The sequence below is a fragment of the Phaenicophaeus curvirostris genome, chromosome 11 (genome assembly GCF_032191515.1).
Source record: "Phaenicophaeus curvirostris isolate KB17595 chromosome 11, BPBGC_Pcur_1.0, whole genome shotgun sequence".
Classification (NCBI taxonomy): domain Eukaryota; kingdom Metazoa; phylum Chordata; class Aves; order Cuculiformes; family Cuculidae; genus Phaenicophaeus; species Phaenicophaeus curvirostris.
In genome coordinates, this window is record NC_091402.1 from 15,056,096 (window position 1) to 15,079,912 (window position 23,817).

Consider the following 23,817-nt stretch of genomic DNA (forward strand, 5'->3'; position numbering starts at 1 on the left):
CAGAACTTCAGGACATACTGGCTCTCACAGGTCCCATGTTCCTAGCCTGACACTGAGCTTCCATCAGCAAGCAGACACTTGGGTCCTTCAACAGAAGTGAATCCCCTTCTACCTTCCTAATTTGTAGGGGTGAAAGAAGTCCAGTGGAGTTGAGCTGGAAAGCACAAACAGGGATGAGAACAACCAGTTTGCATACTGATCCTTGTATAATGACCCCCCCCCCTCACAGCTCACTCTTCCCCAAATAAAGACACATTGTTCAATGGCATGTTGAAAAGACGTGCTCGTCATTCTTAATAAACAACTAGAGTAAGAATACATAAGAGAAACAGGGTGGTATCTTTATATGATACACAAGTGTATGTTACAAGAATTCCATCAGGCACAGGAGCCTCAAGGTTTAAGGCCTCAATGTTAGGCCAAAAAAAGAAGAGTGTGGTAAAGTTTGTACTTTTAACATCTAAAAATGTCACTTAAAGGTCTGAATAGAAATCGTTGGTTTGGGTTTTTTTTGTATAAATCACAATTGCAGTTCACTCTCTCCTCTTCCTTCCAAGATAACAGCAAATTAACGTCCAAGCACAAGAAAAGATGCCTGCCTCTCCTCCACCAGCTGAGCAGGTCCATCCATCATTCTGTGCCCTCTAGGCTGCATGTGCTCCAAGGAGATAGAGGCCCCAGCCATCCAGGCCAATCCTGTAGTTCATGTTTTCTACATCATAAAAAAAAACCAGAGTCAACCAGCAGCTTTCCACAGCTCCCAGCTCGCAGGGGATATGCAGCCTCCAATGGTTCCAACAGTTTGGTGTGTTGGGTAGGATACACAATGGGTAGGTTTTCCTTTAGATTCTTTTAAAGAGAAGAAGCCTAAAAGGGCTTCATAACTACACCAATAAAAAACCAAAAACTTAGGCATCTCCTTTAGTGTAAAAGTCTGTACAATTTATCTTTGCTTGTCCCCCATCACCCTGCCCCACCCCTTCCGAGCCAAGAAGGATGCCTTAGTGCATGGTGCTGGCATTAGCCACGGCAAGAGCTTCCTGAATCTCTCGTATCACCAGGATCCGGGTGAGCATCTGCTCCATCTGCTCTCTGCTGATCGGCTGGATGGAATACCAGATAGGGCTGTTGGGGGCCACCACTGGCTCCGGTGTCAAGTAAAACGTGTCATTCCGGCCTTTCACACTCTGGGGGCTGTGTGAGGAAGATCAGAGATAACCAGACTAACAGAATGTCCTGGAAGGGAGAGACCGCCACTGTCCTCACCCCAGGCTTCACAAATCCTGACAGCGAGCATCTGGCTGATAAGACATGGGGGTACGGAGGTACATCTAGAGGCAACAATAGTCTCAAAGTTTTGAGGCCGTATCATGGTTAAATTGCCATGGTGATGACTATAAAAGTCACTTTTATTTCACACTGCTAAGTATGACACAGACAGCTTTAGAGGTCTTTCAGAGTGAAGCAAGGATGGGGTATTTTCACATCCAGGCTAGTTGTACACCCCATCCATGCAGAGGAACATTTACATCAATTATCAGAATCATCTAATTTAAGAGTAGAGCCCTTTGAAGCTCCCTTTATTCTCCAGAGAAAGTCCTTATTTTCATTCAGCAACCAATATGAATAGGACCCTAATCTCATCTCAAGTAGTAGATGCTTCCAGATGACTTGCTTGCATGTCACAGGCAAAACAGCGAGCTCATGCTAACACAGCAAACTCTAGAGTGAGTATGAGTTTAAGAGCAGCCAGTTCACACATCAGGATTTGTCTCTAAGTACAACAGAACTTCAACTTATGTGTGATCAGAATAAATCCCACCCTCTCACATCAACACCCCATCCCATTTAAGTAAATTTATCACAGCCCTGAAACCAGGCCAGCTACAAGATGCAGCTTAACAGTCGCAGAAGACAAGAAACCACACACATGAACAAGAGCTCTCACCATTTGAAGAGGTAGAAGTCATACAGCTTTATCGGACACCTCAGGGGGTTCTCTGGATTCTCAGTCTGCTCTGCATACATGTCATCTGTAACTACAAACCAGCCCCCCGAAATCTGTCAGACAACTTGTAAGTACCATAAACTGAGCAGTGCTGTACAGCCTCAGCACTCCTTGTCACCATGCAAGAGCTGCCAAGAGACATATGACTGCTCCAGGGCAGAGGCACCTGGTTCTGAATGCTCAAAGGATCGTATAGAGAGCTTGCTGTATTCCAAGGCTATACCGCAACCCATCCATATCCTCCTTTCCATCTCTACTCTACCTGTGCCCAAAAATGAGAGAAGTCTCTCTACTGAGTCTGCAGTGCCTCTCCTAAACCCCGAGCCTGTGTTCTAAAGAGGACAGATTGTACTTTTATATGAATTCTACATGGATTCACAAATCAAGATAAGAGAAGCCCTCCCAAAGAATTTTCTTCCTCTGTTCACAAGCACTTAACCCCAAAAGCCTCTTTGCCCATAAAACCCCAAAATAACAAAAGACACTATCCTTAGCGCGCGACAGTCCCATTCGCTCAGACAAGGTATGTCCCCAGGCTTATTATTAGCTGGGACTACGTGCTCTAGAAAGCTTAAAAACTGCTAGGCAGAAGGCAATTGGCAGAGCCTTGGGTTGTCGTGGCCCTACCTGCAGACATCTCCAGGTTCATCCACTTCCTTCAAGCCCAGAAAGTAAATATTCCCAAACCAAACTTCCAGACACTACCTTTCTGTCCTGTCTGGTGTATGCCAGGAGCCTTCATGTAGCGGATACTCGTGCTTTTATCCTTGGGATTAGAAGGGTTCTTCTTGGTCTGTCTCAACACCTTGGAGAAGGCCAGCTTCATGTGCTGGTCTACTGTTTTCAACAGGAAGTATCTGAGCAGAAAGAAGAGAACACAAGGCATTCAGAGGCAAGTAAAGGGTACAGTTGTGACAGCGAGGTAGTTAGCTTTGCTCATTGTGAGCCAGGTGAAGTTCAAACCGACACTGAGTTAAAGACTGTTCCAGCAGCAAAGCCACCCCAAGTTGAGTTTTCCCTCTGCTACTGCATCTTCTTTGCCCGATGGGGCTGCAAAAAGGGCTCTGCAGGCAACCATTTGAAATTAATCATTTCACCCTAACCCAGCACAGCATTTTCCTAGAAATCTTGTCAAGGCATTTGAATTTCTTTCATTCCCCAAGACCTAGGTACTTACTTTGTATTAAAAAACATCAGTGTGGTGAGCAAGGTGGAAGGGGAGTGAGCTCCTAGCTGCTTACACTCCCACAGCATCTCTTCTGTTACATGACTGGAGAGGACATAACCTGCAATAATGAGAAGTCAGCATCATTCCAGGAGACAGTCACAGCAGGAACACAGGCAGTATTTTATAGTCTAGAAGTACCGAAGAACATAAGTCCTAAGGGAAGGCGGAGGAGGAGATCCTTACTGATGTCAAGACTCCCTGCTGCGCAAAGAACTTTTTAAATAGCAGGTACAGTTCAGAAATGCTTATATACATACGTCATCCTCTGGTTGTGGAGAGTACACTTCTGTGATATGCCTATACATCCCAGCCCACAGAGAAATAAATATGCACTTTAACAGCTTTTAATTAATGGCTCTACTCCAATGCAGATGCTCCTAATCCAATAATATGTGAGAGCAGGCAGGCCAGTGTAACAAATCGGCTCTTGGCCCTGCGCACAGCTTTAGTCAGCACACAGTGCCAAGTGATGTATTTGGACATGAATAATCCTTTCATTCTCAGATATTTTTTTTTTCCTTTGTGTAGAAGAGAAATACTATCCTCCAAATACACAGATAAACAGAGAAACAGACAGCAGTATGAACTCTGGGGCTTGTGGAATGACAAAGCACAGATCAAACAGCCAGGGTGAAAACAAAAGGATTCCAAAACTCATGGTGCTACTTAGCCATCTAGCCCGTAACATCAGCTGCTTTTCTGAACACAAGCAGTAGCTTCTTCACTGATGTCTAATCAGATCAAAGGGAATGAAGTGATGAGAAACCAGGTTTCTGTGCTTTGAAAATGCAATTCTTACTCTAGTTTTCATAAGCAACTCCTCCAGAATCTCTCTCTTCTGGAACTGCTCCCCCCAGCCACCATCTTCTAAACACAGGGTTGAGATGAGCTGCATTGATTGGGCCTCAAATGCTGCGAATCACATACTGGATTTTACTTTTGACACTTAGCCGGTCCTGCAGACTGTATCGATCTGGCCACACGGCAACATGACAGTGTTGTATTACCTCCCAAACAATTCATACTAGAGGCAGGATGTATTAGTACATCAGATGAAGAATCTTGATTCAGGTGAAGGATCAGTTGGCTTCTAAGTAAGCCAGTCTCATGACAACACAAAGTCCAAACACAATCTGCCTTGTGATGGGTGACAACAACAGACAAATCAGGGCTAGAGCAATAACCCCAGCATTCACTGCAGACAACACTTTTCTCCCTGACCAGTATGAGCTGTGCTAAGGGACATCAAGTACTTTAAAAGGGTTTTTATTCAGACTCCACTCATGCTGTAATTCAGTATAAACATTCCAAACTCTGGAAAGTTTTAAAGTTCTTATACAATATTCCTTACCAAGAGGGGAAATGCGGGGCTGTACGTCCTTGAGAACTTCATGCAGCCATTCAGTGAACCGAATGTAATAGAGATCTGAGAAGATGTCATCTACTCGGCCATTTTCAAAGAGATACTGTAAGAGATTCACAAGACAGTCCAGTACAATGGTACAGAGTGTAATCCTCAGATCAGAGCTTATCCTAAGAGCCCATGTACCAAATTAGTCAAGAATTTTACAGCATGGCACTGAAGACTAATACATTCTGCTTAGAAGAGTGAGGAATCTTGCATCAAAGCCAGTACAAGGTAGGTAATCTCAGCTACTACCACGGGAGTGCTAAGTCAGAAAGGAAAAACCATCTCAGAAAGTGAAGCTGATTGGATTTCACTTTCTATGTCAGGTGCGTTCACTCCAAGTTCTTTCACATGACTGTCCTTTGGACACTAGACTTGTTCAGGTTAAGAAGAAAAATGTTCAATTACCCTATCACAATTTAGCTGTTCCTGTAGCTCTTCCAGAAAGGACACTAATATTAGCAGCTCAGACTACCCACACCACACAAAGCCAAGTTCTTGCCTGTTGAAGTTTCAGCTAGATAAAGTTTTGACGTTGACAAATTCCTCAAACATTATCCAACACCCTCCCCACCCAACAAAAAACTTAAAAGCATTTATTACTCTCCATTCTCAGTTATAATGAATCTTCACAAACTTAAGTCAGTAGATAAAAGCACTGCTACGTGCTAGTTATGTTTAATCTGACCTTTTAAAAAAAAACAAAACCCAAAGACTTTTTTCTTATGAAATTGTTGGGAAGCTTAATAGAAGCCACGGTCTCCATTTTTGTGCCAGAGAATCCTCCCTATACATGCTGACAACACACACAGCTCTGCTGCACAGCCAGCTGCCCTCCCCCTACCTTCTGAATACACAGGAAGATATAGTAGAGCACGTCTGGATCATAGGGTTCACCATCACCATTTCGAGCTTCTCGTGTCATTAAGCATAGACCATAATTCAGCTCAGCCACAGCTGAAGAGATGAGATCTTCCTGGAACCTCAGCAGCTGACGCCCTGGAAAAACAAAACAAAGCCATTTTATTTAAGCCATAAAGTCATATTATTTCCCTATCTTTCAGGAATGATTTTCCACATCTCTGGCTTTGCCATTCTATCTGGTAGGCCTAGTACTACCTCATTCTCCCAGTCTAATAAAGAGAGCTGGAAAAAATCAAGACCTTAGGTTGTCAGATCTACTAAAAGATAAACAGGCAAGAATCCGACAGGAGTACTCTCTGCCCTGCCTACTGCATGACTACTGCCTTTTTTTACCATGTTCACAAAGAAATGCTGCCCTGCAGCAAAAGGAAAACAGCAACTCCATAACTGCTCTACCAGCTTGGCTGGCATTTACAGCTGTTTGTTCACCCATGCACCAGTCATACAGCATCCTTTTCTACTGCTGCCACCCTAGGTGCTCAAGCTGGCTCAGCACAGAGCCCTTGAAACATGTCCTGTGGCAGTGGGAGTAGGCAATAATTCGTGCTGCAGAGTAAATCAAAGCTTAAATTTAAAAGGAATCACTGATTACAGAAAGGTGCTTTCCAGAGCGGTAAACAACTAACAGTTTAGTCACTCCTAATCCTGCCTGAAAAGAAAGAAAGCCCACGTTGTCATGAAACTTACTTCCAATAGGTGCTAGCCTATTTTGGGCTTCTTTTTCCAGCTCTGCATTCTTGGTCTGTGCCCAGCTTTTCCACACTTCAAGCCCTTCTTCTGGCTTCAGGGAGTTTGGAAGTAGAAGTTCAGGTGAAGTCTGTGGCTGCGGCTCAACTTCAGCAACCTGAACAGTTTGAGCCTATGAAAGAGAATACTTCAATTTACATACACACCTTGATATGCAACAGTTCAACGATACCGCTAGTCCCAAGGCACTAGACTTTTGCAAAACTCTCCTCTCACAGGAATTAACCCGAGGAACACAACTTTTGCTGCCTAACCAGAACTGCTGCTCACAAAGAAGTATATATATATAAAACCAGTTTCCCCGAGAACACTTCAGTTCAAATGGACATATCTATAGTCCCTTTAGTAGATCCACACAACTTGCAGCTTGATGCACTTAGAAGCCCTGCAGAACTTCACAGGAGACCTAACAGCCAGGAGACATTCTTACTGCTTACTTTAAGAAGCTAGCCATTCAAAGGCAAGGATCTTCATAGGACAAAAGCCCTCTCAGCAGGCTCCTGGTCTCCCCTTGAACACTGAAATAGATCACTACTAGCATAGTGATCCTGAAGTCCCATTTGCTCCAATGAATTTTCCTTGTTTTCAGTTAATTTGTCACTCCAAACCACCTCTGAGGTCTATCATCTCACTGCAAGAGCAGACCAAGGCCCCTCACAGACAGAGCCTTGAGACACAGCAGCTAGGGAGACTGCCAGCCCCTGGCAGGGAAGAACAGTAAGTTGCTATCTACTCTACTAATCATTGTTGCTCCAAATCTAGACTGCCCTGAGCAAGGTTCTGGGTACAATCACTCTTGGACACTGCTAGCATACCTCCCCATCCTTGCCCACTGAGGTCAGGATCTCTTAATTATTCAGTATGTAACAGGCAAACTGAATAGATATTCTCTGCTCTTACCATCAAGAACTGCTAAGACTAATTCATTTGTAAGAGGTATAAAGTAATAATAGACCAGCATCAAAACGTTAATTTAGTTGCAATGCAATGCTCTCAAGCTGCCAACTACTGCTCATGAGAACTAGCTACTGTTCTGTGAAGAGCTACTGTATGACCTACTACTGACCCAAAGGGTCTCCAGAGCCTTTGAAAGTTTACTTTGTGGCAGAACCTTAAGTCACCAAGAATTACTACCTCAACATGAAACTTAATTTACACACAACTGATGGCTCCTATCCAGAAAGAGCAGTGAGCTCCCCAGCTGCGCTCACTCTGCATTCTTCTCTACAGGTTCTCAATCCCACACCACAGAAAGTCTCATGGCTACCTCAATTAAGGAGAATAACTTGAAGCTTTACAGCCCTTAGTCAAATTCTCACTGGCATCCCGATTGTCACAGGGGTAGCAGTTCTTGCATCAAAACAGACTTGCTTTCTCCTTCGTAAGAGTCACCCGAAAAGCAAGGCATTGCTATCATGCAGTAACTTTTCCCTTGACACTGACAAATGCCAATCAGTGAAAGTTGCTCTGACAGTACTAGAGACTATAATAAAAATGGCACAGAGACTTCAGTAATACCCGCACCTTACTCAGTATAACAAAAAAAAACAACAAAAAAAACCCCAAACCAAAACAACAGCTGAAGAGGCAAAGCCTGCAAGAGCCTCAGAGAGGAGCTTTCTGCCTGCCTGCTGGTTTCCCTTTTTTTGCAACAGCTCTTAACAGCTCTTTACTTATCAATCCCTGCATCACTAGCAGCGTCTGCCACAGCTGCAGAGAGAGACCCCAACTGAAAGGGTCCAACTTTTATCAAAGCAGATGGTAACAAAAGTTTAAGCTGCCAAGCAAGCCTCTGTCTGAGAAGACAGGAGTCCAAGGGTGAACTAACACCTTGTCTCTGCAGGAGCCGAGACGGAGCCTCTGCTCTCCTCCAGAGTGAAAGCAGAAGGCTTGCCAGAATCAACCACCTCTGTCAGCCCAAGCTCAGGGTCAACCTTCTGCCCTGACCTTCCAGACATCTTGCCAGTGCAAAGGCAGGCACACAGGCTGGAATTAATTCACCAACTGGCAGTTGCTTCTTAATTGACCTACATTTTTCACAAACAGAGCAAAACAGCTGCAACTTGTCTGGATCCCAGAGCAGCACAAGACCAGAGGACACTGTGGGGCAAGCAGGCAAATTCCTTCTCATTCTCACAGCTGTGAGGGGGACAACTCCCAGAAGTGTAACATTCAGGTACAGCAGCTTTATTGCTGTTTTAGAGGAACAATGCATCCCCTCCTGGACTTGCCTCTGTATTTAGGGGCTTATGAAAAACCCAGTACTCAAGAGAATTGTGACCAGAAAACCATCTGATACTTAAGAACTGCAGACTGCTGCGCACAGGAACACACAGCGTTAGGAGATTTACAAGTAACCATTAAAGAAACTATGGAGCTAATACCTTGGAAACAATCACAAGAATGTGGCTCATGCTCTTTAAGACCCTAAAATAAATCTAAAAATCCTGTTCAGCAGAAAAGCAAGAAGTTCTATCAACTTAGTTTGTTCAAGTAGCCGAGAGCGAGAAAATGCTCTCTGAAAAGGAAATGAGCTACAGAAAGCCCTTCAAACATGACAAAACAAAAAACCCAACCAACCAAACTTCCATGCATTGTAAGAACCATAACATACAGTCTTATAGAAGAGGGCATCCAGCACCTGAAAGTTATTTAGAGACGCAGGGAACCCTTTTCAGTGAAGACCTTGGTGGGCTGAAGCCCACAATTGACTCAAACAACCAGACGTGACTACAGAAAGTAATCGTCCTGACCTCAGTGCTTACTGATGAGGCAGAGGGCATACAGGCCTTTATAAAGCCAACAGTGTTATTTATAAACTGGAAAGAATTTATAACAACATTTACGCTCACAGACTTGGATATTTTTGTCCTCATTCCTTTCAGCAAAAACAGGCTCTGACAGATCAATCACTTTCTACTTTCTGGTAATAAAAGTTACATCCATTTGCACGCATAAGAGTCCAATAACAGCTCAAGTCATTCCAGTTTCAAAAGCCAATTCAAAATAACCTGTGGCTTAAAGTCAGCAACAAAGCCTCTAAAAAACCAGCAACAAGTGTGGCTGCCATGTTTGCCAAGCACTATGAAGAGATGTTTATCGCTGCTTATTACTGTGCTGTTGTGCACCAGGTATTTATTGGAAGCACGACGTGGCGTTACAGACAGGTACACCTGAAGTCTACTCACTATTAGTTAAATTTTACTGCCCACTTTACTTGGGCAGTGGATCTGCTGTGGACTCCACATGCTGTGTAACGCAAAGTAACAGATAACTAGGTGACTAGTGTATTTGTACACCTTACTTCTTCACAGTCACCCCTGCCTGTCCACTGCAATGCCTACAACAGCTCAGGAGAAGACTGCACACCTCAGAATACTTGCTATGAAGAAGCCAGCAACGAGCATGTACCTATTAATTTACACTATAAGTATTTATTAATCTACAATAATATGATCAACACTAATTCCTTCTAGGAAGTTTTTAATCCTATAATTATGTACCAACATTAACACGTGGCAGTCCTACACCTATTGGGAGTCAAATGTGCTATGCCACACCCAGGCTACTGGGACAGCCGCGTCCCTGCTTCCTAGATACCAGCTGACATCCTCCCTCTCCGCAACGTGTGGAAGTTGTTAATCACAGACTGAGGCTGAGAATCAGTTTTAACTTACTGAGCAAGTGACTTGCAGTTGCTGCTGCTGCTGCTGCCCCTGCTCTTGGGGTGTGGGCTGCTGCTGTTGCTGCTGCGGGTCCCATATGTGCACTGTCTGTGCTGTATTCTGGTACGTCCCTGCCACAGCCTGCACTGCCACTGGAATGTGGATGTTGCCATTCATAAACTGCGCTGGAAAGAGCGAATTAGCAAGAGTCTGCACCACTTCCTCGTGAGAGTTCTTCACTACTGAAGTACTTCCCACCATCTTATCCTTGTCATCTTCCAGCTTCACGGTAGCCAGTGTCGTTGGCGAGCCACTGACGTGGACGGCATTATAGGCCTCCTGAGGGATGGCGATGTGGGTTATGTTTTGCTGCTGAAGGTCACCACGCGGCTGAGCAGAGTAAACGGGGATGGTCCAAGTCTCTCCAGTGGGGCTAGTAATGGTCCCAGTGGCACTGTACAGGTGGGCACTGTCCACTGTTAACAAGTCTGGCCTCAAAGAGACGTAACTTTGCTGCTGGCCCTGAGGAATGGCCAGCACTGTGGCAACTGGCTGCCCTGAAATAGCATACGATACAGTGATAGGCATATCCACTTTACGTTTCTTCACCGGCTGAAGGACACTAGCAGTGCTGATCCGCCGCTCCCCCTCTCGTGGAGAGCCTTGTTGAGAAGGGGGAGGTGACAGCGCCCCAACTGTTTGGATCTGGATCTGTTGGCCACCAGTAATGGCCTGTCCTGCCACAAGCTGGGCCTGGATCTGCTGGTGTTGTATGTGTTCCTCCTGTATTTCAGCAGCCTGGATCTGTTGGGCAGTCTGCACATGCTGCACTTGGATTTGCGCTGCCTGCAGCTGAGATGGGCTGGGGCTCTGAAGAGACTGACTCTGTATTGGCTGGGATGCTTGCTGCTGCGCCTGGCCCTGGATCTGCACTTGGACCTGTATTGGTTGCTCTGAAGCCTGATGGACAGTGAGCTGCGGAGAGAGCTGCTGGGCGCAGACCTGCTGCGGTGACTGCTGGACCTGGACCTGAACCTGCAATGACATCAATTTAACAATTAGAGATCAGCAAATGCCAGTGATACAACGGAAATGCTCTGTCACTGAAGGTCTATGCTCCAGGTCTTTTATGCTCAGTTTTACAATTCCATGTATGAATCCAGTAGGAAAGGTCTCAGGAATATGAAAGCAAGTTATTCTAGGAGTGCGCGTTTGACAACAGCGATAGAAGCAGACGATGCACGGCATTGCACATGACCACACTTCTCCAAACAGACAGAACAGCACATGAGCTGCATCTCCCTCCTCAAGACTCTGTGGGCTCAAGCCAACAGATTGCATCCTTGGAAGCCAAGAGAATCTTCAGAACTATTTGCATTGCTAAAACGTCATTTCAGCACAGGCCTTGCAATAGCAAAACTTTAAGGTCATGCATATGACAATTCTGATAGTTTATATGGCTACAAAACACAGGAGCTTCCCTCATTCTTACTGCGCTCTCAAGATTGTTTTTCTGCCAGTCCCCCAAATGGCTGCAGGATCACTTGCCAGTGACAGGCAGTAAGAAACATGGGTAAGTCGAAACCAGCACTTGGCTCTTTCCACATAAAGAACAAATATTATTTTGAAACCAAATGCTAAAAGTAACACTACACAAGCAGGAGTCAACACAAAGTGGCAAGTTCAACCTGAACCTTTGTCATGTGTTAGGGGGCAGCATTGCCGCATTTGTTTTTTTAAGCCTCACAAGTATTTCTTTAGCAGTGATAATTAAAACAAATTCTTTTTTCATTATTTACTTATTCCACTTAATTCCATGATTGTCCAAATTACTCAGTTGTATTTCCTAGCTCATGCACTTACACAATGCTGAATAACACAGGCAAAATATGTTAAGGCTTGGATTCAAGCACAGTTCCTTTTATTTTAGGGGAAAAAATAAAAAACAACTTGCACCTTCAATGCCCATTTGTCCAAGGTCTGTCATGCCATCTAGGAGTAGGCCAGGAGTAGACTTAAAGCTAGCAGTCAGATGTAGCCTCCAAAACAAAGTTCAGGTCTCAACAATTTCACATTCCAGGCCGTGAACCCAACCCAGCTGGGGTCTCCACTCCCAGGGCATTAAGCAAGGTTTGCTCTCCTCCTCCAGACACTTTACCACTTTGTCCCTCGCAGTGACACAGCATTTCCCTCCTCCTAGAAGGGACATCCCAGGTTCCCATGATCATCTGCTTTCTCCAGGCTTCCTTAACGCTATATCTTAAGGGAGAGAACTAATTACTCAGCTTCTTTCAAATCCAGCTAGAAGATGCAGAGCTTTACTAGAAGTATATATGATGGCCATATGAAGTTGGAAGCCAACACACATTTATTTAGTTGCAAAAATGCCTCCTTACTCATGTTCTCCCATCCCTTTCTACCTCACCTTCTCGAGTCCGACAGACTAATGTAGCATTTGCGCAGAGACACTTCACTAGCCAGCCTGAAAATACCAAAATGAACTGGTAGCACAGGTCTACATTGTGCAGATACACAAAATCTCACTTCTCAACATCATCTCTTAGACTTAAAGAATGCTAAGGATTCATTCACAGCCAACTAAGAGTTGCTAAGGAAAAAAGGGGAGGTAGCAAAACACATGCTTGCAGACTAGTTATTTCTTGTTAAGAACTAATTCCATTTCCAGGAAGAATGGAGTTTCACAGGTTCCTGCTGGGAGCTGTGTGCACTATACTGCAATCCACATGACGTGGACTTTCTATAATAATTTCCTGCATGGTAACAAGAAACACATGACCTTGTGTCAGCACGACAGTTTAAAAGCTGCATCAATGAGCGACTTGATCAGGCAGTTAACTGAAAAAGATGAAGTCACCTATAGGATGCTGCTTCAGTTCTATCTGATACTCTTATATTGCCTTATAGCATGACTACTGCCTTGGGCAAACAGGTCAAGCACAGATCCCAGTTAAGAGCTCAGCTTAAAGAATCAGTTTCAATTACACCTCTAAGGCAAGTATACTCCAAGATATAGTACTTGGTATTAATTTAAGTCCTTGTTCAAAACATTACCTGCAAGGCAAAGGCCCAAGCTGAACAAGCTAAAATCCATTATTGTAAATTGATATATTTCCCGTTACTGCTGTGGGGCATACAAAGCAAAGCCTTTTTTTTTTGCTAGCAGTAGGAATTAAAAATCCGCTCCAATGCTGTAACAATTTTATCATATAACCGCAGTTAGAAAGGTAATGGAATAAGTTTAAGCAAGAGGGATTTTCAGCAAAAGAAGCATGAACTAACAACAGACCTGACAAGACAGCATTTTCTTCCTTTTGCTTTTATAGCTTGTCTGGAGGGGACCTACAGTGATAATCTGACTGCCTGACCACTCCAGGGCTGACTGAAATTTAAATGTTGTTAAGGACATTACCCAAACACCACTTAAACACTAACAGGCTTGGGGCATTGACCACCTTTAGGAAGGCTGTTGCAGTGCTTCACCACCTTCTTGGTAAAGAAATGCCTCCTAATTGTCCAGTCTAAACCTCCTCTGGCACAACTTTGAACCGTTAATTACTTTTTAGCCCAAGCCTACTGTCTCGGAAAGTCATGGGCAATGACCATCACTTTCAGCAGATGAGCAATCATAACCCGAGGCCTGACAATACTTCCCTAGGACTAAACCCTAAACTCTACAACTAGGTTGTCTTGCCTCTGTTTTAGAGTTCTCAAAATCTTACTGTTAACACCCAAAGAATTATTTCAGACCCAAACAACACGAAGAAGTCAAGACTCCAGAAGCACTGGAAGTTCTCCATGCTGCAAACTGCAGACATGATGCTTCTGGCAGAGGACTGCTCCTATGTAAAAGAATACTGGAGCTCTACCTACCATGCATTGCATATCCCTTATGAATTACACATCCATTTTTAACAACCATATTTGACAGCAGACTCCTCCCTGTTTTCAAGCAGGTTGTACCCAGGAGTGCTACAAACATCGGTTTCAGATTCACAGACTTCAACCCAATCTGACACCAGAGCTTCTTAAAATGACCTGACTGTCTAACTTCCTACCTGAGAAAAAAAAGGAGAATTACACTAAACATCATCACCGTCTGACTTTTTAAGACTCTGTACAGAGAGGAATGCTTTAGGTTTACAGGCCAAGACCAACAGAAAGGACTTTAAATCTTCACCTTATGCTGGAGATTAAAGTGAGAACATGTTATGCTGGGAATTCCTGGATTATACTGGTGCAAGACAGGAACATGCCAAGTTACCAGTATTGAAAAACTGCTCATTGCCAGAAGTTTGGATCTAACAGCATGAAAAGAATCACTTCCCAGCAGGCTACCATCACAGAGAAAAATGCTTTTTTAGCATAAAACAACTAGAAGTTGGACCGAGTACTAGCTAACCAGAGAATCAAAAGCATTAGAAGCCAGCCCTACATCATATCAGGAGGGCAGAACTAAATTTGTAAGATCCTCCTAAAAGAAATCTGCCACATTAAGCTCAAAACCATATTCCACCTAAAACTGAACACATGCAAAGAGAAAACAAGTAACTCCATGAGCACGAGAACAGCTGAAGCCTGGTTTCCACAAGTTACTTCCCCATAGTCGATAGACTAACTCCGACAAACTTTCAAGTAGAATGCATAACAGTTAGTGAAAACAGAAGAATACCAAGCCCATAATTATTTTTTGACCAATGCATGGGAAGAAGGCTTAAAATACACTTCCCACAACAACAATCCAAAGCCGGAGTGGCTCCAGCTTTAAAAATTGACACTGTAATAAGAGTTCCTTCTAATGTTACATCAGAAAGCGCACCTACAAAACAGATCTGAAGTACAGAGTAGGTGAAAACACTGACCACTGAAGTAGGAGGAAACATTGGAACTTGTTATTCAACTACTTTACAGGAAGTCCTTTGCTATCTAAGTAAACAAGGTCTACGGGGAGCGTACAAGCCAGCTTTTCAGAACTGCCAGACAGATTTTCACTCCACATTTTTCCTCTGCTCATTCATCAACATCAGAGAGAGAATTCCATGGGCCAAATTAAGCCTTGTGTGTATTTGAGCAGTTACAATATCAAGGTTTTGCTGTCAAGCCTGGATGCTGGGGAAGAATTTAAGCCTAAAACAGTCAAAACACATGATGCAGGGAAAACAAACCAGCTTACCTCTCAAAGAGGCACCTGCTTCCATATACAAGAAGGTGCTACCTTGAAAACATCACTTGACTATAACCATTCTTGGAAGTGGTACATTCAGCCCTGGCTAATGCTAATTAATACTAGCTGCTACACTAAAATCTTATTGGGATGCTTTTCAAAGGTAAGTGAATAGAAGCCCTACCTCTAGGCTAAACTTCAGAACCAAGACTGGGGCAGGGGGAAGCTGCATTCATTAGCAGTGACAGACAGCAGTAGCCTATGCAAAGCCAGAGACAACATTTTCTTGAGCTACTTAAGTGCCCCTTTCTCTGCCTTATAGCATTCCTAGTGCCCAGCTTCCCATAATGGCCTGAAATCACAGAACGTGCTGGGGGAAGACTGAAAAAACTGAACAGCAAAGACTTAAGGAACCCAGCAATTAGAAGGCACAGACCTTAAATGCCTGTGTAGTGTCTTTCAGTTAACCACTCCCTACATAGTTCTACAGTCCTGCTTACCTGCAGCACACTTCCCTCAAGCCCTGTCCAAGAAGCTCTTTTTTGCCCCCAGCCATCGTCTTAATAAAAAGCTGAAATTGAGGATCTTCCTGACATGCGCTGCACATGTCCTAAGCAAAGGTACTTTCTGTTCTCTGATATTCTTCCAGTTAAACCTTCTTGTGGAAGAGGAAGAGGCATAAGAGGTTCACTGCAGAAATACCATATTCAGTAAGCACGTCAGTGCTAACACCTCTTCTTGCTGGCACCATCAACTCGATGGCCTTAATGCACAAGATGAACTAGAAACAATCTCACCAAAGGCAGAGCTGATAAAACTCTTCCTTGACTGGAGCAAAACACGGACCTTCCCAGCCACCTGCAGATGCAGCACAGGGTATGACAACTTGACATAACCAAACTCTTTAAGATTGTTAATGACACTGCTGTGATACTGGGCATGGAAAGGGCTCCAAACAACTTGTACTGTAGCACTGCTAGCATATGTAACCCAGCAGCTGCGATCCACTCAGTCTTTCAAAATAAATATTTGCCAACAGTTTGCTGAACCTTTAAGGCAAGAAAACCCTAAGGTGGCAACTTCTTCAAACAGGAAATTTATTTTGCCAGGATAAATACAAGCAGCAGGTACAGTCTCTGGTTCTTCACAGCAAGTAAAATATAGGATGAAATTTGAGCACCGCCTGTCAGTCTTTATGACCGTAAGGTTGTCGGCAGCACTTGCAGCCATGAGGTCACCTGACTGGTCATATCATTAATCACCTTCAGTATCCCTGTCACATTGCCAGACCATAAGCGTAGTCATTTAAAGGGTCTTCTACTGGTTTGCAACTGGATTAGCAAGAACTAAACAGATTATCAAGTCAAGTCCTGGGATGACATTAGTTTGATCAAAAGCTAAGAGGCTTCAGCGGATGAACAAAATTTCTCGTAATACAATGCAAGCAGTATTTTTGCAAAGCGAGCCAGCTGGGTCAGGTGCGCTGCTCTGGTGGAACACTGTCACCCCAGAGCCACAATAAAAGTTGTTCAGATACCGCACTCTGCTGCTGCTGCCACAGAGACAGTCTTGAGACAGTTAAACACTAAATCATGGGTTTAACATAAATCGCATCTCAATACCAGATCCTGAAAGGCAGAAAAACACTCCTGCAAAGGGGTAAAGGCATTTCTCTCCATCCCATCCTTGCAAAAAGCCTTGAAGACAATTCTGATCTAGCTGCTCCAATACACGTGACTCCAGCTGCACAAAAGGTGAAGTCATATCTAGTACCAGATATGCCATCTAAGCATTCTGAGGGTTTGTAACATCCTAAAACAAGCGGCAGGGTAAGCAACCCAAACACTAATTATGATGTGTACTCACAGATGTGAAAGCAAGTATTTTAAAGCAGAGCCACATCAAAACTAAGGGGGAGAGCACAGACAACATTCTTCAGGAAAGCTGCTGCAATCTTGACTTCCATCAGATATTTTTTGTGTTCAGGGTGCAGGCCATTCAGTTTAAAAACAGGAACAGGTCTCTGGCAACAACTCTACGGTTATTTTCAAGAAGGTCAGGAGATTATTTTTCTCTGCAACATATGATATATGACCTCCCTCCCTATCTCTGTTTCTAGAAGACTTGAAAGGGTCAAGCCTGAACTTTGAGTAGTTCTGAAAGCAGGCAGCAGCAGGGGGAACTTTTACAATTGGTTTGAAGGCTTTCCACACCTTCAAGACTGAGGCTCCCCAAAAAAGCCAACCCTCCTAGTTCTTCTATAGAGAAATGAGGCTTCTCCCATAAAAACGTGCTGGCTGGGAGAACCAAAAGCACCCTTGATCAGTTTTAATAGACTCACACAGAGATCCAAGTAACATCTCCGAGACTACAGGCTTTTATTCTTCAAAAGCCTGGTGACGTAAGTTACTGTAGGGCAACAGGTTACAGAAGTCCCAGTTAAACATTCATTTATTGAATAGAAAGAGTAATTGGAGATGAGTTACCCAGTGAAGAGGCAAGTCTGTCTTTGCTGTAGGGTAAAAGCACACAAGTGAGCTGTCAGCACAAGTTTACTGCACTGCAGCAAGTTCGCACCACCTTATCTCCAGTCATTTGTGTCTCCATACCGCCATTTGTTGCAAAAGACAAGAGCTCACAACTTTACATCCATGCTACAGAAGGATTCCTATCTGGAGTGCATCAGAATTACAGCTGTAGACAAAGTGCAGCTGTTTGGAGACATAAGAAAACCTTAGTAAATGCCCCACTGCCTATAAACTCTTCAAATAATGAACTGTGTTTGAGGACCAAAGTAGTTGACCTAAGTTATATGTTTGGAGTTCCTTTCCCCTTTACTACTGGATTGCCTCTTTTAATACTTAATAAAAAAATTACTGTAATACCTATTAAAATAAAAGAAAGAGGAGAAGCCTCCTTCTACCTTGACACGCATGCATCTTCTAGAGTTCCTTTCCTGAAAGGTATTTACCCCGGTCCGTACCATGAGCTGACTCCCCTGCATTTCCCCCTGATGGAAAACCCAGTTCAAGATCTACAGCTTTCAGAACATTCAAACAAAATCATTTAAAGATAATTGATTACATTACAAAAACCTGAAGACTAGTAAGTTGCCACGACCACTCTGAACAACCAGATACATACAGACCAGCAGAGGAGGGTAGTATTTATAGCAGCTTCACACAGAGTGCAAGGCTTCAGGGAGCTGTGTACACACCAGAATCATCAAACATTTCTCCAACAGGTTACACCACTACATCGCTACGTATGCTGCTGCTCCTACAGTAGGGCTCAGCAGAGGTGCAGTCAAGACAGAAATTTACTACAAAATTCCTAAATGAAAGGGAAATAGTGCTGTTCTATACAAAGTTAGTTGGCTTTGCTCCTTAAGTGCTTGCCTATGATTTCAGGTTAGACAGTAGCTGGCTCTGAACACCACTCCATGGGTTAGCAAGTCATATATACATCGAGAGACAATTTAAAGCACTTACCTGGACTTGCTGGGGTTGCTGAACCTGTATCTGTTGCTCTGGTGGAGTTTGCTGCTGGACACTGGTTGTCACAGGACAAGCAAGTTCAAGCAGAGACCCAGCCACCTCCGTGCTGTCCGTGTAAATGCAGTTGCCACCCTGCTGATACACCATCGTGGTGGTGGCTGTCTGCTGAAATTCCTGCAGAGCTTCTGGCCCCTTGGAAGCAAGGGAGTCCAGGAACTCCTTCATTCTGTGCTGTGGGATCGTTCGTGCCTTCACACGGATATACTCTTCAAAGGAAATGGTGTTCTCCAGAGAATTATTCATATTGCAAGGTCCTTAGGGTTCCTTAAGGAAACAGAAAGTAAGAGTCTTAACTAAAGCACTTCTTTAATGCAAGGACATTCCTAACTCCAGTAACTAATTTCTCATACTGAGTCCCATATGAAAACTAGCAAACATGCACAGCCAGATGCCCGAGACAGATGCTTTAGTTTTAATAGGCATCTTGTGCTACTACACATTTCTCAGATTAGCCCTTAGCAGCTCAGGGAAGTCTGAACAATAACCAGGTGTAACTGTGGTACTGCTCAAAGAGCTCACTGCTACGTAAAATCTTCTAGCAATGCACTTCAAGATCAGGCGAGTCCCATAACAGATGAAATCAAGTCACACATTTCATTTGTTTGCTGCATGCAGTATTAGTGAGAGAAGCTTAGAAATCAATATCTGTGGCTCTGCTTCACAGTCATAGAGGTGGGAGAACCAAGCGGTATGTTCTATCAGGCCGTGCAGTTCTATTCTAGGCAGATAATGGGAAGCACAGCGGAAGAGCATCAGAGGCAGCGTTCAGCCCGCTGCTATTAGGACTACAACAGCCTTATCGATTTGAACATAGCAAGCAAAAGGAGAGCGCTGGAATCAAGAGATTCCTCAAATGGGAAACTACACACATAGAGAAGCAGAGCTCTAGAAATGACAAAGCCAACAGCAGCATCAGTTCTTGATGTCCTTTAGGAAGAGGTTAACATGAAACATGCCGTGTATGAAGACAAAAGAGACAGAAAAAGAAATAAAATGATCAAGGAAGAAATGAGTGCAAGGAAGAAAACCAGCAAAAGAGATGACTCCACCTAAGAACATTAGAAAACTCCAGGGTATACTTTGACAGCATTCTTCTCTTATTGACTTATCTTGTTTAAACCCACAAATTGTTTCTGCAATGAATATACTGGTTGTTTCTAAGGCACTAATTAGTCTTGATAAAGGATAAATAGATCTGAGCTATAACACTATCAGACACTGATACAAGATTAGGACTAGAAGAAGTGATTCGGTGCTATGAGATCAAGCTGTGGAAAGGAGGCAAAAGGGACAAACACCCCTATATGCACATTAAGACTGCAGTTCTAAAGAAAATAGGTACAAAAGCAAAACCTTGTTAAATCATGGTAAAATGATACAAAAAGCAGAACTAAGACAGAAATACGTGGTTGAATGTAAGACTGAAACAACCTGTGTGAAAATGGGAGTCAGTTCTCGGTACTCAGTGGCATCCAAGTGTACTCCACAAGTCCAGCTCCCACCAAAACCAGTAGGAGCTAAAGCAAATTCTAACCACTCCTCACTGTGACGTGACGGCAGTCTAAACACACAAAAGTTCTTGTTTACACGGAGTAGGTTCATGGCTAGTGCATTGGACCAAGCTCACGGGAGAAAGAATGAATATCAAAGGTAAGGGGAATGCACATGAGGCAACTTGCACTGCACCTACAGATTCTCAATTACGAAGCAACATTTGGTGCTGTATGACATTACTACAGAAAATATTCTTAAAATATGCATCAATGTTTAGTACAAAGCATCAGCTAGCAGTTTTCACTTGGTATATCCAACAGCTCTGTGAAAATCAGCATACAGAAGCTCCCGCAGAGCCCACAGCTGGACAGAAAAATAATTTGTCGGCCTCTCAGAGATTCTGATCTGACACATTTTCAAGCCAGCTCCACACAACAGAGCCACTAAGACTATTCACTTAGGGAGTGAAGTTTCCTCCAGGAGCCATGGGAGACTACTCTACACCTCCACAGGACACATAATTAACTCCTTCCCAGGTGGCTGTATGACCAGGGTCAAACCAACAGAGAACAACCTCAGCGACTCGGGCAGGACCTACATCAGGTACACTTGACTGCATCTCGTATCTAATTGCACGAGGCTCTGTCACATGCTCTGAAACTGGAAAACAGATCTTGAGCGATTAACTTGTCCTGATTTTATACCTAGAACCTGCAAATCCTTGACTTCAGTACCACAGCAAGGCATTCAGAAGAGCATACTCATTTTGTACTTCCACACTAAGGTGCACTGGCAGACCCAGCTTTCAGAGGGAAGGCTCTTGTGAGGAAAAAGGCTCGAGATCCTCTGCTGTGAACCCAGGTGTGAACACAACAGGCGCTCTCTGAGATTACGTGCTCTTTGACAGTTAGCTGCTGCTGAATAGGATGGGCTTGCCTCTCAGCAAAGGTCCTGCCTTCTTCCTTGCTCCAGATTACGTTGTAAAGACTCAGGAAATAGCCGTCCACCTCCTATTAATCTTGTCAAGGGAGAAGGTGGGAAGGGAGGTCAGCAGGGCCACTGTTTTCAATAGCAGCTGTTCATTAGCCCTTCCTTTTATTTTGGAACTCCCAACCCTTCTATCAAGGGCCACTCACACATGCATCACATTCCTGTGCAGTAGAGACTAGAAGCCAGCAGAAACCCAGATGCCTAAGCAGTAGGCCCAAAGAGCAAGAAGAGGTCCGCCACCAAATCACCACCCACCTTCTCCAACCACCAGGAAGCCAAACAAACACAGCATTAATTTCTTAGATACAAATCTTCACCCCTGCTTGGCTGCTCCATCTTAATTAGTTCTCTTTAGCATCAAAATCAAGAGCCTACTAGGCCAGTCCTTCCCTACTAGTAAATCTTCCTCCAACACAAGCTGTCAGAAGGAATCTCTCTTTCAATCTTCACTTGTATTTGCTTGACGTTACTATATCAAGAGCCACTAACGCCCAAAACAGTGAGACGTTCATCTGAGCTGCTGCAATACTTGAAGTATCAACCATGGATCAGAATCCCACTGCACCATGTGGTATGGGTTCCTGCTCCATAACAGCACCAGGATCTTTCTTTGGGTTTCTCTACAGCTCCCCAACTCTGACAACCAGAAAGGAGCTAAAGACACTGCAGGGAACAGTGTGGGCTGTACTACGTTTCTCTCAGAGTCATTCCAGTCCCTCTGAAGGCTGCTTGGGGCTATTTAACTGAAGTACTCAAAGTTGTACCTCACAAACCCCTACACGGCAGCAGAGATATCAGGTTGAGATTCAGGAGGTTAACGTTGTATCCTCAGAAATTTTTTTGATTAAAACTAAACCCACCTGTGTTTATGACAGACACTTCTTTAAGGTTCAATTGTGCATTTAACAGGCTTTTGTAGGGCAACATACACAGCTTGTTGCTGCAGTCGCCGCTTTTACTGTTAGTTATCAAAACCCACTAATTTACATATTCAACTTATCCCATAGACACATATTAGAAAAAGCAAACACCCATCCTCACAAGATCTGGGAGGCATGTTTTTAATACCGCACTTTAAAATAAAAAAAAAAAAGAGCATCCAGGCAATAAGCTTTCTCCGATAAAGGGAGGCCATTCCTTCCTGTTCAGCAAAACTGCATTTTTTCCAGGAAATAAGTTCAAGAAATTCTTTGAAGATCATGAGCACATACGGTTAGTTCATAAAACTTAGACTGAGGTTACTGCAAACACACACACAACTTGCAGCATGTGGACAATCTGGACTCACCAGTCACCATGTTGCATGTATTTCTGCTGCTCTTGTCCTGAGCTCTTAGACTTGTAACGTTCTGGAGAAGACAGAACAAAGAAGCCCTTTCCAACCCCAGTTCCTCTTTCTTTATTAAAGCTGTTTTATTTTTAATATGCACTCCATTAAGAAAAAGAAAAAAAGAAAATTGGAAGAGAAGGATGTGAGCATCCAGGCAGCCAGCAGCTCCGACTGAAGAACCGCCAGGTGCCCAATTCCTAACCTCTGTATCCCTCAGCCTGACAAGCGTCAGCAGGAAGGGGTTCACGAGCGCATCTGTCACCGGGCGCTGAGCACCACGCCGTGACAGCGGAGTTACTGGAAGGCAGAACTTAGAACAAGGCAGCAGCAGTGACCGTATCCAGAGGTGCCCCCTCCTCCTCCTCCTTCCCCGCCGGCGTTCCCGGCTCGGAACAGGCGGCAGCGACACAGACCAACCCAGCTCCATATTTAACCCCTGAGATCATCGCCCGCGGCTCCACACGGCCGGGCCGCTCCCCACCGCCTTTGTTCGCCGCCGGGCCCGGACCCGAACCCGCGGACAGGAGGCGCCGCTCCCTCCGCCCCCCACCCCCCCAACTCCCCGTTGCAGGAGCCATGTTGGGGTTTTCGCGGGGACGGCGGCCGCCGAGGGCCGCGCCGCGCAGAACGCGGAGGCCGCGCCTTCCTGCGCGCGCTGAGCCCGCCTGCGTGGGGGGGGCGCCCGGTGCAGGGCAAGGCGGAGTGGGGGGAGGGAGGCGAGCAGGGGGGTCGACCGGCGCGTGTACGCGCCGGTCGAACCCCCCTGCTCGCCTCTCCCCCCCCCGGGCCTGCGCCGCCCCCGGAACCGCCGCCACCTCCCCCCCCACCCCCACCCCGCGCCTGACGGGAGGCCCCGCCGCCGCGCACCCCCAGTCCCGTCCCCGTCCCGGCGCGCATTCCCCGCCCGCGCTAGCGCTGCGGCGCTTGCCGGCCCCGCCTCACCCCGTCCCCGCTGCCGCCGTCGCCTCGCGCCGCCGCCGCCTCGGCCCCGAGTCTCTCTCCCCCTCACAGCTCCCTGGGCGCCATCTTACATTCAACCCCCCGCAGCCAATCGGCGCGCGGGCCGGGCCTCGCGAGAGCGCGGCGCCCAAATCTCGCGAGAGCGCGGGAGGTGGGCCCGCCCCGCGCCTTAAAGGGGCCGCGCCGCGAGGGGGGGGCGGGGCGTGGGCCGGGGTGGGGCGGTGAGAGCGGGGCTGCTTTAAGGGGCCCACGTGCTCGGCACCGCCCCGCCGCCGCTTAGCGGGGCCCGTGGGGCCGGGCAGAGCCCCCGACTCCCCCGCGGGA

General features: G+C 45.2%; 1 protein-coding gene across 3 annotated transcripts; it reads right to left on the bottom strand.

Moving 5' to 3' along the window:
- Window positions 1-268: 268 nt before the first annotated feature.
- QRICH1 (glutamine rich 1) lies at window positions 269-23,606 on the bottom strand. 3 transcript variants are annotated; one of them, XM_069866099.1, is made up of 12 exons: window positions 23,476-23,586; window positions 22,492-22,552; window positions 18,654-18,983; window positions 9,993-11,015; window positions 6,256-6,427; window positions 5,489-5,643; window positions 4,588-4,702; window positions 3,186-3,294; window positions 2,714-2,865; window positions 1,949-2,039; window positions 1,001-1,194; window positions 269-712 (listed from the first exon to the last, which is right to left on the bottom strand). In XM_069866099.1, exons 3-11 carry the CDS (start codon window positions 18,960-18,962, stop codon window positions 1,002-1,004), a joined length of 2,319 nt encoding a protein of 772 aa, XP_069722200.1. In that variant the 5' UTR covers window positions 18,963-18,983; window positions 22,492-22,552; window positions 23,476-23,586; the 3' UTR covers window positions 269-712; window position 1,001. The 3 variants fall into 3 exon arrangements, with proteins under 3 accessions (XP_069722200.1, XP_069722202.1, XP_069722203.1); XM_069866101.1 differs by having other exon boundaries at window positions 22,492-22,600; window positions 23,476-23,493; XM_069866102.1 differs by lacking the exon at window positions 22,492-22,552 and having other exon boundaries at window positions 23,476-23,606.
- Between the last annotated feature and the right edge of the window lie 211 nt (window positions 23,607-23,817).